The sequence below is a fragment of the Anthonomus grandis genome, chromosome 12 (assembly GCF_022605725.1).
Source record: "Anthonomus grandis grandis chromosome 12, icAntGran1.3, whole genome shotgun sequence".
Taxonomy (NCBI): Eukaryota; Metazoa; Arthropoda; class Insecta; order Coleoptera; family Curculionidae; genus Anthonomus; species Anthonomus grandis.
This window is the reverse complement of record NC_065557.1, coordinates 20,799,747-20,817,057: the sequence shown is the minus strand read 5'-3', so window position 1 is coordinate 20,817,057 and position 17,311 is coordinate 20,799,747. Positions and strand designations below refer to the sequence as shown.

At 33.0% G+C, this 17,311-nt stretch overlaps 1 protein-coding gene across 1 annotated transcript in view; it reads right to left on the bottom strand.

The window, feature by feature from the left end:
* The window catches only part of LOC126742974 (sialomucin core protein 24-like), a 30,227-nt gene extending 13,186 nt beyond the window's left edge, over positions 1 to 17,041 (bottom strand). Inside the window, exons 1-2 of the mRNA XM_050449870.1 lie at positions 16,727 to 17,041; positions 7,773 to 7,868 (exon numbers count right to left, since the gene is read on the bottom strand). Of these exons, the coding sequence (XP_050305827.1) occupies positions 7,773 to 7,868; positions 16,727 to 16,811 (181 nt within the window). The 5' untranslated portion in view covers positions 16,812 to 17,041. The remainder of the gene's footprint in view (positions 1 to 7,772; positions 7,869 to 16,726) is intronic.
* Positions 17,042 to 17,311: the final 270 nt, after the last annotated feature.

The following is a 17,311-nucleotide window of genomic DNA, read 5'->3' as shown; positions in this document are numbered from 1 at the left end:
GTATTGAACATTTTTTTTCGATGTTCTCATCGAGTACAGGTTGCTTCTAACGGCTACTAATTTTTCCACTCGTTTACCTAACAATCGATTTCTTTTTTTTGAATGAATAAGTTGATATGTTGACCAGTTTCTTTCAGAGGCTGCCGATGATGGGATTAATTGTAGTAACCGAGTTGCTATTGGTTGCAGTAGTTGGTTTGCACAGAGACCTTTCCACCATGATACTGGATCACAATCTTTTTGACTTGCAACTTCCCACAAAATTGGTCTTCCATAAAACCCTGATTTTGATTTATACATAGCCGCGTTGGCAGGCAATCACCTTATCAGCTGGTAGATCAATATGATTTAAAATATGTTTAATAACTTCAAGGCAGTCCAGGCAATCCTCGCCTGAAAGACCCTCTCCTCTAAATCGAGGATCTACAAAATAAGCGGCCTTGTGTAGATTCTTACAGCAAAAGTCAATTCTTTTTGCTACTTGTTTCAGTATAGTATTTGAAGTACTGCTATTTATTAATGATGAATGCCTTTTTAGGCTATTGATTGTTTGAACTTCTATGTCCATTAACACTCTTGGAACAAGTGATAAATTAGGAGAATCTCCCTCTAAAACTTTTATACCCCTGGCAATAGGCTTCAGAAGTTCTCCTGCTATAGTAATATCTTGCCAGAACGTATCGCCAAGGATTTCTCTTTGTACTGAATCTTCTATTTTGACGTCTTCCGAAATTACAGTTTCTTGTAAGGGAGCTTTGTTAAGTTTTAAGGAGCTGAAAAGAATCTCGTCTCCTGCAAATCTGGTTGGATTTGGCATTTTTAAATCAAGCAACGGCTTTATTTCCATACTTTTCTTTTTGTTTTTTGCGAAATACTGCAAAGGAGACTCGTTTGTTTTTAATGTTTACAACCGTTTTAGCCTTATTTCTTAAATCGGATAGCCGAGGAATCCTCATAATGTCTTTTGCTAATAAACTGAGCCCGTGAGCAACACATCCGATCGTAAAGATGTGAGGAAACTCAGATCTGACCATATTCCATGCAACTCTCATATCGCTAGCATTATCTGTGACTATTAACAAAACATTTGCGCTTCCAACATCATTAATAACATTAACGAATTGTTGCCCAATATATTGTCCAGTTTCTCTATTTTCTCCGGGCTCAATGGATTTGTAAAATACAACGTCGGGGGTGGCTAAAAGAAAATGTACTACTCCATCTCCACGAATATTAGTCCAAGCATCTGATATAAAAGTTAAACATTGAGAGTTCTGAACCTTCTCTTCGGCTAATTTCATAATACGAGCATATTCTGCTTCTGATAATGGTTTCCGTAAACTATGTAAGTTCGGTGGTTTATAGGATGGCCGCAAAATATTAAATGCGACATTCCACAAAGGGGTTTCAGAAAAAATGGAAACCGGTAAGGCCCCAGCATAAATAGCTCTTGCAAAGGCGGCATCTGCTGATATTTGCTCCTTCTTTGAGATTCGATCTGTGAATGATATTATGCTCGATTGTTCCATACGTGAGTGTTTAATGATCTTCCTGCCGGTCATAACATTAATGTCCTTAACGTTTCCAGTGCTGCCTCCAGCATCAACACGACTTAAAGTACTAAATGAACTTGTCGATGGCGATGTAAGGCTCGTATCAATATCAATATCCACAACTTCCATGTCAATGTTTGTATCATCATGACCAAAATTATTGTTGTCACCGCCTCCAGCATTTTCCTTATCAGCATCTTCATAAACATCAACATTACTACAAGACCCTCGATTGAGCTTACCTAAAATGAAGTAAATATGATGCAAAGAATGCGCATTAAAACTCAAGTACAGTCATTACCCTGTGCAGACATTGAGCCTTGTGATTCCTTAATTTTCTCTGGACACTTCAAACATTTTAATAAGTGGTTGCTCATTCGCGTACCGTTTGGAAACGAATAGGTCTGTGAGCAAAACTTGCAAATTACTTTATTTTTGTTTTCACCACTTATATTAGTCTTATAATATTTCCAAACGTCTAACTTTTGCCTAGGCATCTTTTTTTTTTCCCCGATAACGGGTAATTTTTGTTTTATTTGGTGAACGTATATGTTTTTTGTAATGTTCCGTATCTGATGATGGCTGTTTACACAGCCGAAATGCATAATACATTTACCTAAGTGACCTACATGCATTTTTCTTGGAGATAAAGACTTCCCCTATTTGTAATCTTTAATAATTATCTTAAAGTTCATCAACCTCCTTCAGTAACTAAATCAAAGGGGTAACTAAGGAGCAGTACTACGTTATTGAAATAAATATGTTGTCGATACTCGATGCCAATAATAGTAAAAAATAAACTGATTTGTTATTGTTTCTCTTCTACACATTAATAAATATGAGGGTTTCAAAGCTGAAGTGGTAACTGGTATCCGTAAAATGTGATTTTGAGTTTGAGTAAACAGCAGTTAAAGTTTTTTGCAACAATCAACTTTATACTATACTATACGTTTTGTATTATTAATATAGGCATCTAGTGGTCAAAATGACAACTTTGGAGGTCAAAAATTTTATTCATAGCTAGCTATAAAAAAAAAACGAAAAAAGCAATTTTTTCAATTAAAATGGTTTTTTTCGAAAAAAAAAAAATTTTTTTCGCGGTTTTTTTCCGATTTTTAAAAAGACCGGTTTTTTTAAACACTACTAGCAAGTAGGCGTCTTTCTGCCATGCGCTCCGCCGTATGTGTGGCCAGCCATAGTGACGCCATACATATTTAATTTAAGGCAATTAAACGCTCCGCTATCCTCTCCGATCCGCTGCGCTGTCCGCCTTAGTGCGGGTATACATGATCCGGTTTCAACGGATGCGGTAGAAACGCATTCGTTTCTACCTCATGTACACGCAATACACACTGCGTTGAAAATGGATATGAACTAAGAAGATTTCCAAACATTAATTGCTTAGGGACTTTCATCGAGAAATAATGTCTTCATTGCTAAGAATGATTTGTGATCTTGAAGCAGAAGATTCTTTGCGAGAGTCAGTAGAACGTAAACATTGAAGACATCCATATTTTGAAAGTGGTGTAGAAAAAAAAATCGACAAATTTTATATAAATATTCGGCAGTATAATGACTTTAATTATTACAAAATGTTTAAAAAATAATTTGGCGAATTGTTAACTGTGTTAAAACAAGATATTTAATGTAATAATTTGGATGAAAATGACTGAAAACGCGCGTTACAACCGGAACGTGTATCGCGATACATTCAAGAAGTATAAGTGTTGGCTAGGACGATTCCATCGTCCGTTGCTATGGCAGCAAGTTGCGTTGCTCTTCCGTCGATGCGGTGCTAACGCATCGTGTATCGCCTTCTACTTAATCATATGTGCTGTCGTACCAATGCAGTACCGCTGCGTTTCTACCGCATCCGTTGAAACCGGATCGTGTATACCCGCACTTATGTGTGGCCGCACACTAAAACTTTTTTACTGATGCTTAAGTGGGTTTGTTCGTGCGGCGTCACATATATTGTTTTAATAAAATATATTTTTCTTCGTTTCTTTCCCATACAACTGACCTGACCCTCATTACTAAAAAACTGAAAGCCAGTTTATTTTTTACAAAAAAAAACATTCTTAAGAAGCTTTTAAGTCTTTAAAAACAAACTTTTCTTGATAATTCTGCCCTATCTGAATTTTTTGTCATTTCTTTTTCTATAGTTGTACAAAAAATAAACTGTTTCAGGGTATTTTCCTGAATTTATTATAAAACGTACACTTCGTAGGTAACTTGTATTGTACACCTATACAGTGCTTTCGATTCAAATCAAATCACTCTTAATAACTTCTTAAAAAAAAACCTTAATCTAATCAGGAAATAAGAATATTTTATTGACGTCATACTTTGGTATGTCAAATGGCAATCTTATAGTGTAATACGTCATTTTAAATTGTATACAATCTACCACCCACCGATGTATAAAAAATATAAGTTTATAGACTTATAAACAGTAGGAGTGTAAAAAGGTGTTTAAAAAATAACCAATTTAATCAGTTCACAGAATTTATTTTATTAAGTGCTCAGAATGTGCTCCGTTATTCGCGAGACAATGATAAAGTATGTTTTAAAATTCCTTCCGAACATTGGCAAGTGTTTGTCCGCTAAGTAATTCTATTCTTTAAATCATTAATATTTTTAGGTGAGGTCTTATAAACTTTGCTTTTTAAATACCCCAAAGAAAAAAATCTAGTGGTGTTAAGTCTGGCGATCGTGCGGGCCATTTAATTGCACCACGCCTGCCAATCCACATCCCTGGAAACTTTTATTTATTACCATACATTTTTACTGGTAAATCGCTTCAACTTGCATTAATTTTTTTAGCGAAGTAAGATGGAAAATTGTTTGCCATTTAAAATAATGTGTGAAACGATGAGGCGCCCATTTGACTTACTTTTCCTTACTATTCGCTTATACGTCAACCGATTTTGTTTTTTTTTCTGGTTTGGTTAGATAAGAGATTGTACGGCCCTTTAAAATGATGTATCATACTTAGGGTAGCCATTTGAAATACGAAGAAATTTGAAGTCGATAAAATATCCATTATTCTCAGACATTTTTGGTCACACAGATTCGGTGGTACGTCAGCTCATGGGAGTTCTCATTTAACGTATCAAAGTGAGGTTAGCTGAAGGTGAGAAGGTAATTGACAGAATTTTGTCAAATATAAAATTAAACGTCTTCCTTAGTTAAAAGGATGACTAAAAAATTATTAAGGGTGGTTCGTTTTGAAATGAAAGCACTGTATATTACCTCTATGTTATTGTTATCAATAATTCTATGTAAAATTAAGTATGAAATTAATAACTTAAAAAATACATATTGTTAAAATATTAAGTCAAAACTTAAAAGAAGGTTTAAAATTTAATTTATTATAAACATATTATGAATGTTAAGTAATTTTTCTTGTATTCAGTGTTTCTGGTTTTGTATAGTCCTAACCTGCTGCCTAACTTTGCTGCGCAAAGGGGATATAGACGCAAAAAAAAAACGTGCTGTCCATGCGGTTGTCTGATACATGTATACATATAGATATATATTGTCGATAAATGGAATTTGCTCAAAGAGAATTTATTTGTTTGCAGGTGTTCAGTCGATACGGTGCCATTTGTTGATCATTGATCGGAACACAGCGAACACCGCAAACAGCTGGAACGCTCCGCGCAAAATTTTTTGTTGCAGATTGTTTCGAGTGCGCGGCGCGTTTGGTTTCGTAGTATTCTATTGCGTCAATCTATTAAGTCAATACCTACCTTAATGTATATTGTATGTTCGCATTTGGCGCTTGTTGCGTGGCTTTAATTGTAAATTTTAACGCATAATGGTGCGTAAAAAGGATTATACAAGATAAAAACTTCACAGGATAAGTATAAAAGTGTCTACAAGTCGTAGACCCAAATCCGGCGATTCACCGTTGTGACTAGTTAAACGACATTTCCCTTCAATGGTTGTATATTCAGACAAAAAAAGAAGCCGATCTCCAAAAACTGCATAGTGTGTAAAATTAGAGCATGTTGAGAAATATCATACTATGTTAAAATATTAAGTTAATAATTATAACTAAGTACCACATTTCACCTGATTCGACTCTTTTTAAGTTTTGTATAAAAACGTTTGATAATAAAAAATTTTCTACATGATACTATACAGTTTATTTATTAAACATGTACAGGTCAAATATATAATATATGGTCAAATATGTTTAAATAAATTAAATTTACTTTTACTATATCACGTTGGTTTTGGATTAAACTGCAGGAAGCGGCCGTAGACGCATAGACCGTCCGCTTCAGCATGTCTTTTTAAAACACGTCTTTTAAAAACCAACTTAGCAGTGAAAGGGCTAAGGATCTCACTGAGATCAAACCGGCGACAAAATGTGAGTTTTGATCATCTAAGAGCCTTTTATTTGAGTTAAATCCAAAAACACGAAATTTTTTTTTCACAAACTGGGGTAACGAAAAATCACTTAAAAATCAACAAACAATCGTAAACAATCTTGTGAATTCATGTCTCACATGTGTCACTCATGAAATTTTGAGAGATATAACGCAAATTTGATGAAAATAATGAGGAAAAATAAAATTCTCTAAAACCAAATGAGACTGTTTCATACTATTTGTCACGTTAAAACTAATCTCGTTTCTAATTTGCCTGAACGGTTTTCTGATACCAAATTTTAATATTTGTAAAATAGTTTTATTATCAATTTAAGAAACAGTTTACGAAAGAAAATAAACATTAATAGGTGGGAGCAAATACAAATCGAAAATTCTTGGCCTAGTGTACATTTAAATGCTAAGAATGATGGAGTTTAACGTTTGGGCGCTAAACAAAACTTAAACTTAAAACAAATTTCCCCCGTCAAATTATACAGTGTGTCATTGAAATTAGGTTAAAAATTCGGATGGTTTTAGTACACTTAAAAATAGTAAAAAAAGTTCCTATAAGTATAAGGCGGAAAATACATATAAGGGGAATTAGGGGAACTGAAAGGGTACATTTAAATCGTTTTTTTTTTAAATCGTAGACTTAAAAAACGGAATAAAATTTAAAAAAAAATCTTCTGCCATAAATTTTTACCCTAAATCAAATGGTGATACTGAAAAATTATTTGGGAAATCGGGAATGGCAGTTTTTGAAAGGGTAGGGGGTTGTTTCATACATAACTTTTTTGAGATAATTTTTTTCGCAATGCAGATTTATTTTTGGAAAACTATATACGTTTTCCTACAAAAAAGATACTCTTGTTGCACATCGCCCAGAGCGATGGTTTTCGAGAAAGTTGAAGGTAAAGAGTTTGCTCTGATAGGTTCAAAAGTAATCAAGTAGAAACTAAATAAACGAAATACCAAAATTGTTTATTAAATGCATACTTATTTGATTCATTAAAAGTATGTGATCTTATTACTTTATTTATTTTGCATGTACGCAAAAAAATGGTTCACAAATATTTTTGTCAGTTTATTGTTCTTGAAGTGTGCGTAAACGTAAAATTTGACAAATTATGGAATACACTGTGCGTGAACTGGCAGATATACATTTTATTTGTGGAAGAGTGGAGAGAAACGGTCTTTTGGCTAAACGCTTATATTTCCAAAAAATTCCAAATCGCAGGGCCTTCTTACCGGATATTTGCGATCTTTATACTCAACTCATGTATCCATATCACATCCAAAGGGTACAAGCTCTTGCTCCGGCGGACTATCCCGCTCGAGTCATCTTCTGTCGTTTGTTATTAAGAAAACTGGTACAAGACATCCTTTTTTTGGCAAATGTTTTATGCATGAATGATGAAGCTGGGTTTACAAGAAGTGGAATTTTTAATTACCATAATACACATCACTAGTCCGATGAAAACTCTCAGGCTGTTGTGGAAAGTCGACAACAAATTCGATTCTCAGGTAACGTTTGGGAGGGAATTCTTGGCGATAGACTTGCTGGATCATTTTTTCTACCCCTGAGGTTAATTTTACACCTTTCCAAAAGTCAACTATTTGTTATAATAAACATTTTAGACTAAATGGTCAAAGTTACCTTAATTTTCTAATACATGATTTACCAGAACTTTTAGAGGAAATTCCCATAGCACAGAGGCAGATATACTTATAGGAACTTTTTTTACCATTTTTAATAGTACGAATTTTGTAAACCATTCAATGACACTCTGTATAAAAAGACCAAAATCATCTACATATAAAATTAACTTATCCTTACTTGGTGGATCAACCTTCGTGACAGGAGGAATATTGGGATCTGTTACATTGTTAATAACTACATCTGGTATATCTGTTACGGCAGCACAGGTGTAACCTAAAAAAATAGATATAAAAAAATTTTCAATAATATTAGGATTCAGACATCTTGTTAAAAAAAGGGGAACAATAAAATGATTTATTTATTTAGACCTTATCCACCAAACTATTTAGAATCGAACTTAGACGGATAATGATTTGCCCTGGATTGTATGTGAGAGTGAACAATCTAAACTATCATAAAATTTCTATAAAATATCTTTTATCGGTAAAATAAAATGTTTCACAAAAATATACAAGTTGTTCTCCACTACAGTGATATACAATTGAAGCTCTCATATTTGAGTAGGGTGGCCAAATGTACAGCATTTGGCTGCATTCTACAGATTTGTAAGTCTGTACCGCATTTGAGGTCGTAAAGTCAAAAACAAGTACCGCAAACCATTGGTATTGTCCCAAAAACGTTCAAAACAAATTTTCCAAAAATATTTCTTTAATTTCATATGACATTTGCAAATCTTAGATGCAGATTTCTTTAAAAAAATATACAAAATATAAGTACCCAAAATCCGAAAATGTATTTTAAAATTTTTAAGTACTTTCTGTACAGCTTTTGCTTGAAAAAAATATAGTCAGCCCATATTTTAGTAGTTTGAATCATTCATCATGACAATGGTTTGCACAACATATTGGCATATTAGTAATATTTTTGTATTGTTTTTAATTATTTATTTGATTATTCAGTTTATTATTAAAAATAAATATATACTGCAACATTATCTTTAGTAGTAAAGGTGTGTAGTTATTTCATTAACACTTTCTTCCAATGATGAATACTTAGATAACAACAACCTTAAAACAATTTTTATTATAATAAAGCGTGTCAGTAAATATAACGATTAATCAAAAAAACAACATATGGAAAATTTATAATTTTTTTTTAACATAAACCACAGATTTGGGTTGCTTAGACGTTTACTGGCCTGTAGGATTATTCCAAAAGATGTTTGTTTTGCTTGGCATGCCTCTATTGAGCTGAAATATTTTCGACCCTTTAATATTACCACTTACAAAAATGTAGAAGAAACTATTTTATCTGTAGTATAAAATAAGAGTGTATGAGCAGAAAATATAGGTATAAATATTCGAATATCATAAAAAAATAAGTTTTAATCATTATAACCTCCAAAAAGACAATAAATGTCTTTAATGAATGACTACAGTTTAGGTTTTTTAAGAAAAATCATACTTAGCATGCCTAAACTTTAGAAACAGAAGGATGTAACTAAATGAAGACTATATTGATTAAATTTTCGTAAAGTAAAAAGACTTAACTTTTGGTACTTTTTTAAGCAAAAAGCAAAGCATGTATAATACTCTTGAACAAAATGAATTATTTCTTTAATCATTATCACTTAATGTATATTTCATTGCTTTAAAATAAAGCCATAGGTACTTGAAACTTATGCTAAAGCTAAAAACATTTTGATATTAATTTACGAAATCCACGTTTATTAAAATACACAGTTCTCAAATGGTGAATCTTAAGATTTAAATTCAGTTCACAAGTTTTAAGTAAGTTTTTTGTTCATTAGAAAAGATGATTTTTTTATCTATTATTTTGATTCTATATTAAAATAAATCTGAGATAATGAGAGGCGCAAAATTAGTAATTATGGTAATTGCAAAATACTATGCAAACATAATGTACATAAGATAACAGAAGCCTGAATCACAGAAATTCTTAATACATAGTTTTTTTTTTAAATGAAACTAATAAACTTGAAATTCAGTGATTCACTTTATTCATTTAACCAGCTGCAGATTTAATTATTTTTTGTGTTCTCTATACAGTGTGTTCAAAATGACAATGTATTAAAGAATATCCACAATAGTGGAGATAGCAGTACTTAGGTAGCCTCATTATAGAATTCTAAAGCTAATTTGTAGCTCTTTTTAATAATCATGTTGTTTCTATGCAAAAACATGATAAAATCCAGATCATCACAAAAACGGTACTCATTCACAATGTACTCTTCCATGTTACCAGTTACCAATAAGAATAATTTTTCCATTTATATGACAGCAGGCAAGATTAAAGATATTAAATATGGCTTTAATGCAACCAGACCTAATCATCAAGTGTACTCTTTTCCTAGCATTAAGCAACCAACCATGCTGAATTAAGCTGCCAGTTCTCTAGTAACAACATTTAGTCCCAGGGCTGCATCCTCCTGCCTAAATGCAAACAGGAAGGTGTCATCACAGTAAAGGTGAATGGACCCCAAGCAAACCCATGAAGAAATGTACTAAAAATGAAACTCTGATGCTTGAAAGAATTGACAATCTGATTGCACTTCATCCACCTCCACCTGCTTCCTAGACCTGAGCAGAGAACCAAAGCAGCCCTAGAAACTGACCCATTGTTGGAATACCACAAGAATGAATCTGTGAAGCCATATCTTCACAACTTGCCCAACAGTAATACAATTATGTAATCTACACAATCAAAGGCCTTTGAAATACCACAGAAGACTGCTGCAGATGCTCCACCGGCCTCCGGCCAGCATTAACCTCTCAATGACTTTGAACAATGTATGAATAGTAGGCAGAAATTTAATGGATTGATATGCAGATCAACACCCATTAGCATTATTTTCCTTTATTTTATACTAATACTACACATTTTACTGAATGTAGTATACCGGGTGGTGCGTCGCCGAGAACATAGGAAATCCCATGAAAATTTTAAGGGGGTCAATTATTGGCTTCCCTGTACATTTTACAGAAAAAAATTTAAGATAACTTTTTGAAGAGACCAATCCCAAAAACCCTCGTGCAAAGTTTCAAAAAAAGTTTTCAACATCATAAAATGACCAATAATGCCAGGCTTGAATGATAAAGATATTAGATTAATTTTAAATCTCTATTGGAATCAAACAGCATGCTTAAAACTTGATGGATATCGAATAGAACAGGTGAAAATACAATGTTGGGTCAGGGAATGTGTTGCCTCTCCTTTCATATTCAACTCATATTCCAAAAAAGTTTTTCAATAAAGCCCTTAAAAGAGTAAAAAAATGTATCCTTTTCAATGAAGTCAGACAGAATAATATTCAATACACCGACAATACCATGGTGAGAGCACAGAAGCACTGCAAAGGTTATTGGACCATATCGCACAGTATAGTCAACAATACAGTCTTAATATATTGTAAAGAAAATGAAACAAATGACCATCAGCAAAAGAGAAGCAGTAACTTAATTGAATAAATGTCAACAGAACTTGAATTGAATGTGTTCACCAAATTGCTATCTTAGAACTATCATAAATCAATGATAGGAAGAACAAAAAAAAATAGGAAAAGCAAGTACAGTATTTCACAAAATAAGTGCCATCTTTAAGAGTCACAAAATATCTCTTAAAATGAAATTAAGGCACCTAAGATGCTATGTGTTTTCTGTTTTATTGTATGGCATAGAATCCTGAACACTCACCAAAGCCACCATTAAAAATCTGGAAGCATTTAAGATGTTGCCTTATAGAAGAATGCTTAAAATACCATGGATAGCTCACATTTCAAACATAGAAGCATAGAAACATGGGCAAAAGGTGGCCCAGAAGTACATCATGGTTGTGGAACCTACAGACTTGGTTTGGGAAAATCTCAGTAGAACTATTTTGAGCTGTTACAAAACAAATTATAATTGCCAACATGACTGCTAACATCCAAAATGAATTGGTACCTGAAGAAGTGTGTTTTAAAAAAATAAATTATTTTTGAGTGTAAACATATTTTAATATATAAGGTTAAATAAATCAAAACGGAACAACACAAAGTCTCAGTCTGAAAAAAATTCTTTTATTTGTTAAAGTGGTGACATGTGTTCCTCTCCTAAGAGCATCATCAGACCTTAAGAAGATTAATAAGATGCCCAACTCGGTCAAATCAAAAACACACTGCAGGCAAAATTCACTCTCTTTGCTGATGATACAACTGCTTCTTTTGCTGCAGATTCATATGAGGAATTACTACTTGGATCTATGGCGGCACAAGCAAGGGTTGGAAATTGGTTTTGCACAAACAGACTGCTTTTAAATAGTGATAAGACACATCGAGTTATATTCTCTATGAGAGATCTGTCAAATATAAAGAATGCATCAGATGTGAGTTTTCTGGATGTCATTTTGGACCCAAAGCTGCAATGGGGTAAGCATATTGATGGTCTTGTGGGGAAACTCAACAGGGGCCTGTATGTGCTCAGAAACCTCTGCAATTGTATCTCGGCTGATATGTTAAGAACAGCATAGTTTGCCATTTTTCATTTCCATCCATCATATGCAATTCTTGCCATGCAGCAGAGGTAAGCAGGATTTTTGGCTTGCAGAGAAGGGCAGTAAGAGTGATATCTGATTTAGGTTACAGGGATGATTGCAGAAATGTTTATGTTAGTCTTGCTCTCCTGACTGTGCCTTGTTTGTATGTGCTAGAGTGTCTGCTGTATGTTAAACAGTGTGAGAGTCAGTTTCAAGCTCACAGGGATGTCCATAACTACAACACTCGTGCAAGGAACCATTTGTTACCTGCCTATTGGCATCTGGGGAGGTGTCAGGATGGTCCAAGGTACTGGACTATTAAGTTTTTTAATGTATTACCAAATATGACTATGGTTTTACCAATTAAAGATTTTAAGCATTGATTGTTATTCGGATGGGTGTACCTACCAAAACCGGAACAACATAATATCAAACACTCTTTTACATCTCTCACAAGAGCTCAATATTACCATCAAACAAAAGTTTTTGGTTAAAGGTCACACTCAAATGGAGTGTGACAGCGTTCACGCAAACATTGAGAGAAAAATAAAAAACCGGAAATTTTTTTTACCCAGTGACTACGTCCGAGCGTGCGAAGAGAGCAGAACGTGTGGTGAAAAATATGAGGCAAAATTGGTAACATATGATTTTTTTAAGAATTTTAATAAAAATCAGATTTATCCTTCAATTAGACCAGGAAGGAAACCTGGAGTCTCCACTGTTATGGACTTAAGGGCTTTGAAATACAAAGATCAAAAAATTTATTTTAAAATAAATTTTGATAATATAGAATATCAAGAGCTACCTCAACGAACAAAACCGCATCTTAATAACAGTGAATACCAACAACTTCATACTCAAAGGATTAAGATTGCCAAAACCAAATTTGATCACCTTCAGCAGTTAAAACCAGTGATACCTGAAGATTGTTGGTTATTCTATGACAATTTACCTTTTCAATAACTCCTTTTCTCTTTTTAATTTCTCTGTTTTTAGAACTCATTTCTTTGTAGAAAGCACATTGGTTTTTTTTAGTTTTTTTAGACTACCTAAAGACTGCGCTTATAGGGTTTGTGTTTCTAAAATATTTGATTTATTTTTTTTTAATTAAAATTTAAGTTTTTTTTGTGTTTTAGAAACTATTCATTTATAAAAACTAATAGTTTTTAGGTTTCTTATTTAATTATGATTTTTTCGTTGTTAATGTGAAATATCCTTTATGACTCGATCCTTGAAGCTGACTGGTCTACTGTGTATTTATCCTCTAACGTTAATGATGCTTGTGGAGCCCTATATGATATATTGAATGGCATATTTGCCGCACACATTCCTCTTAAGCAGCAACGTAAAAGAAGATTTCCAAATTATTGTTCTCGAGAATTGATTAGGAACATTTATAGGAAAGAAAAGGCTTTCAAGGACTTGTAAAATGTACAATTCTCCATTCTTTCAAAATAAATTCCATTCTCTTAGACGCCTTATCAAACTACAAATACGCAATGAATATAAGTTGTATATATCAAACACCGAAAGGAATATTTCTTTGGAGCCATCTAGCTTTTGGAATTTTATTGGTTCTAAGAAGGCTGGCACCAGGATTCCTGGTATGATCAGGCTACCCGATGACGTGGTAATTAAAGACCCACAAGACATAGTTGATGCTTTTGCACTGTTCTTTGGTGAGGCATTTATACAATCAAATTTCATTAACCATTCGTCGACGTCTGATAATGTGCCCCACTTTGACATTTCCAACGTTGATGCTTCCCAGATTATTTTGGCCAGTAAAAAACTCAAAAATAAGTTAACATCTGGTGTAGAAGGGTGTGCCTAGCTTCTTGGTTAAAGATTCCATTGGTGTCCTGGCTGATCCGCTGACCTACATTTTCAACTTAATACTGTCAACAGAACAAATCCCTGAAATTTGGCAGACTGCTAAAATAATACCTATTTTAAAAGCTAGGGACTCTGATCAAATCGTGAATTACAGGCCAATCTCATTACTCTAGAACTTCTCAAACATTTTCGAAATTATCCTGAATCGGTCGCTATTTAGTCACGCAAAAGAACTAATAATAAGCCTTTATTTCCAACAGGCAACTTGCCCAATAACAGGAAACAGTTGCAAAACAATGAAAAATATAGTTAAAAAAAACATACACAAACAAACCTAAAAGAATGAAAAAAAAAGAAATAGAGTAAAGTAAAGTCACATTCTCAAAAGTTATCCAAAAAATTAGAACAAATAACTATTAATATGATATAAAAACCCAATTATAAAAGTTTAACAAGATAATCACATATTCAACAAAATTAAATTAAATTAACTGCAATATACCTACTAACTATAACTTAAACACATGGGCCCTAATCCCAAGAGTAATGATCCACCAAGATATCGACAATCACATGAACCGGAGAGAAATTTATATCTCACATGTGACAGATCCAATTAAATATAGCGCATATTGTATATAGTGGCGACTTCAACAGGATGTTAGTATGAGGCCTAGGCACTATGAAACATACACCAGAAAGAAGTACAGGACTATCAATGAATCCATTCAGTAACCCATGCAGGAATTTTACAGAGAAGATCATTCTTCTGAGATGTAATGGATGTAGATTGAAGCTAGTTGCCGATGATCAAACCCTCTTACCGGATATATGCCATCCTGCCTGAAGGCCAAAAACTTAGCAAATCTATGCTGAACAGATTCAAGGAGACCAACATGATTCTGATAGACCAGGTTCCATATAATGCAGCCAAACTTCAGTTTTGATCTCACAAAGCAACAGAAAAGCATTTTAATGTAGATTCCAAAGTAAAACTCTGAGAACTTCTAATTATGAACCCAAGCCTTCTCAGGGCTGACTTGACTATGTTATTGAAGTGTGGAACGAATGTAAATTCAGAGTCAAAGGTTATACCAAGATCAGTAATTTGCTCTAATCTACTCAAAATAGTATCATTAATAAAGTAATTAAAATTTAAGGGTGTTTTTGATCTAGAGTAACTGACCACACTACACTTAGCCGCATTCAAGCCTAACCTGTTAACAGCGCACCATACCTCCAATGTATTTAGACAGTTCTGAAGAAAAACACAATCCTCCAAACCATATACATTTAAATATAGCTTCAAATCATCGGCAAAAGCCAGTCTATGACAAGTGAGTGACTCAATCAAGTCATTTATAAAAAAACTAAACAGGAGCGGACCCAGGTTCGAGCCCTGTGGCACACCCGACGTTACGTTAAAAAGTTTCGATTTAAAGCCCTCATATTCAACATATTGAGATCTACCAATCAAGTAGGAATGAAATAAATTAAATAATCTCCCTGAAAAACCATACTGAGTTAATTTATGCAGCAAAATATAGTGATCTATCCAATCGTAGCACAAGTTTAAGTAAAATAATAGCACAAGTTTGGTTTTACAAAGAAAATATGTGTTTTTTAAAAATTCGTTTTTTATAACTATTTCCTATTATATTCTTACACTTATATGTAAATTAAACGATTGTACATTAAACAAAAGAAAAAAATACTTTTTTTTGATTTCTCAAAATGTATCATTTTGGACTTTTTGAACATGAGGTATTGATTTGAGACCATCGATATATGATATTGAAAAATAGAAGCCCTAAAAGTGCTTTTGCAGCATTAAGTATTTTAAGTGTCAACTACTCTTAAAATTACCGTGTGTACTAATGACTGATTAAATGAATGGTTGGTTGAAGTATAATGGGAGTTATACAAGATATGGAAACTTATTACTTACAGCAAAGAAGTTACTATGCATTGGAAAACCTGGCGACAAATATATTTTGCCATATGTTGATCTTTTAAAAGCACTTGTTGACCTTTATTTTGTGATCACTAGACCCAAAGAAATTATAATCTACAGCATTAATAAAATTATTAGTATTTAGATTTCAGCACTAAATTTTTTTGTTTTAGAGGTTCTACTGTTTCTGTACAACTGCTACTTCCACTTATTACTGAAGGCTTTTTATACTGTTTTACATTTTCTTTAGAATTCTTTATTTTCATTACATGATTACTTCAACAGTATAGCAATTATAAATGTTTCAATTTAGGATTGCTTGAACCTACGACTTTTATTATCTTAAAAACTATGATTATCCATAATCGTAATTATCATAATTACTGCATTATCATAATTTACCATTACTATAAAACTAGTTAGTACCCTATAAAATAATCTGTTCTGCCAGCCTATTATGTAAATATGTATGAGTAGTCAAAAAAATCAAGAATTTTGATGTATACATATTTCAATAATGCAATCTATCCTCCCACTTTTAATTAAATTTTCTTAAAAAACTATGTTCAGCAGTTTGAGAGCCTCCTTCTAGAAAAATGTTAAGTTAAAATAACTATTCTTTCCAAAATTATGATTTATATAAAAGAACTCAACAAGCACAAAAAAAAAGAATATGTATTTAAGCAAGGGTTATTAAGGGAAAAACATTTAGTTATGCTATTTAGATGTTTAAGACAGATATCAAATATCATATACCTATATCTCAATATGGTTAAACCTTAAACACTCACAATATACAAAAACTTACCAGAGAAGCAACAAGTACTGAGAAAGAACAAGATAATCCCCAAGGAGTTCATATTAAGGACTGTGGTAAAAGCTTTGAGTTGCATTAACAGAGTTCAGTTAAAGAATATATAAAAAAATATCAATTAAAATACAGGAAAATCAGTAAACCACAGCCAATACAGATTGAAACACCGAAGTGAATTTAAGGAGTTGTGTTAGCGTACCACGCGAGATTGGGGAAAAACAGAAAATAGAACACAGGGCAAATTGCAACATAAAAATTGTCTGATAAGATTTGATTGACGTCGGTCGACCGTCGTCAGATTTTCAGACTTTTTATCAAATCAAAAATAAATAAATGATAAATGACGACTTTGACATATAAAATTGAATTCAGAATATTTCAGACGATAATGGCGTTTTCCACTTGTGTTTCTATGTCAAGGACACAAGTAAAGCTACATTATACCATCCTTAAAGTTACGGGTTCACTTGACACATTTCTAGCCAACAGTATAACGCATCATACCGGCAACAAATGATTGGTTCCAAATACTTATGAACCTGGTGTACTTAAGGGTTTATAGGTATATGCCAAATAACG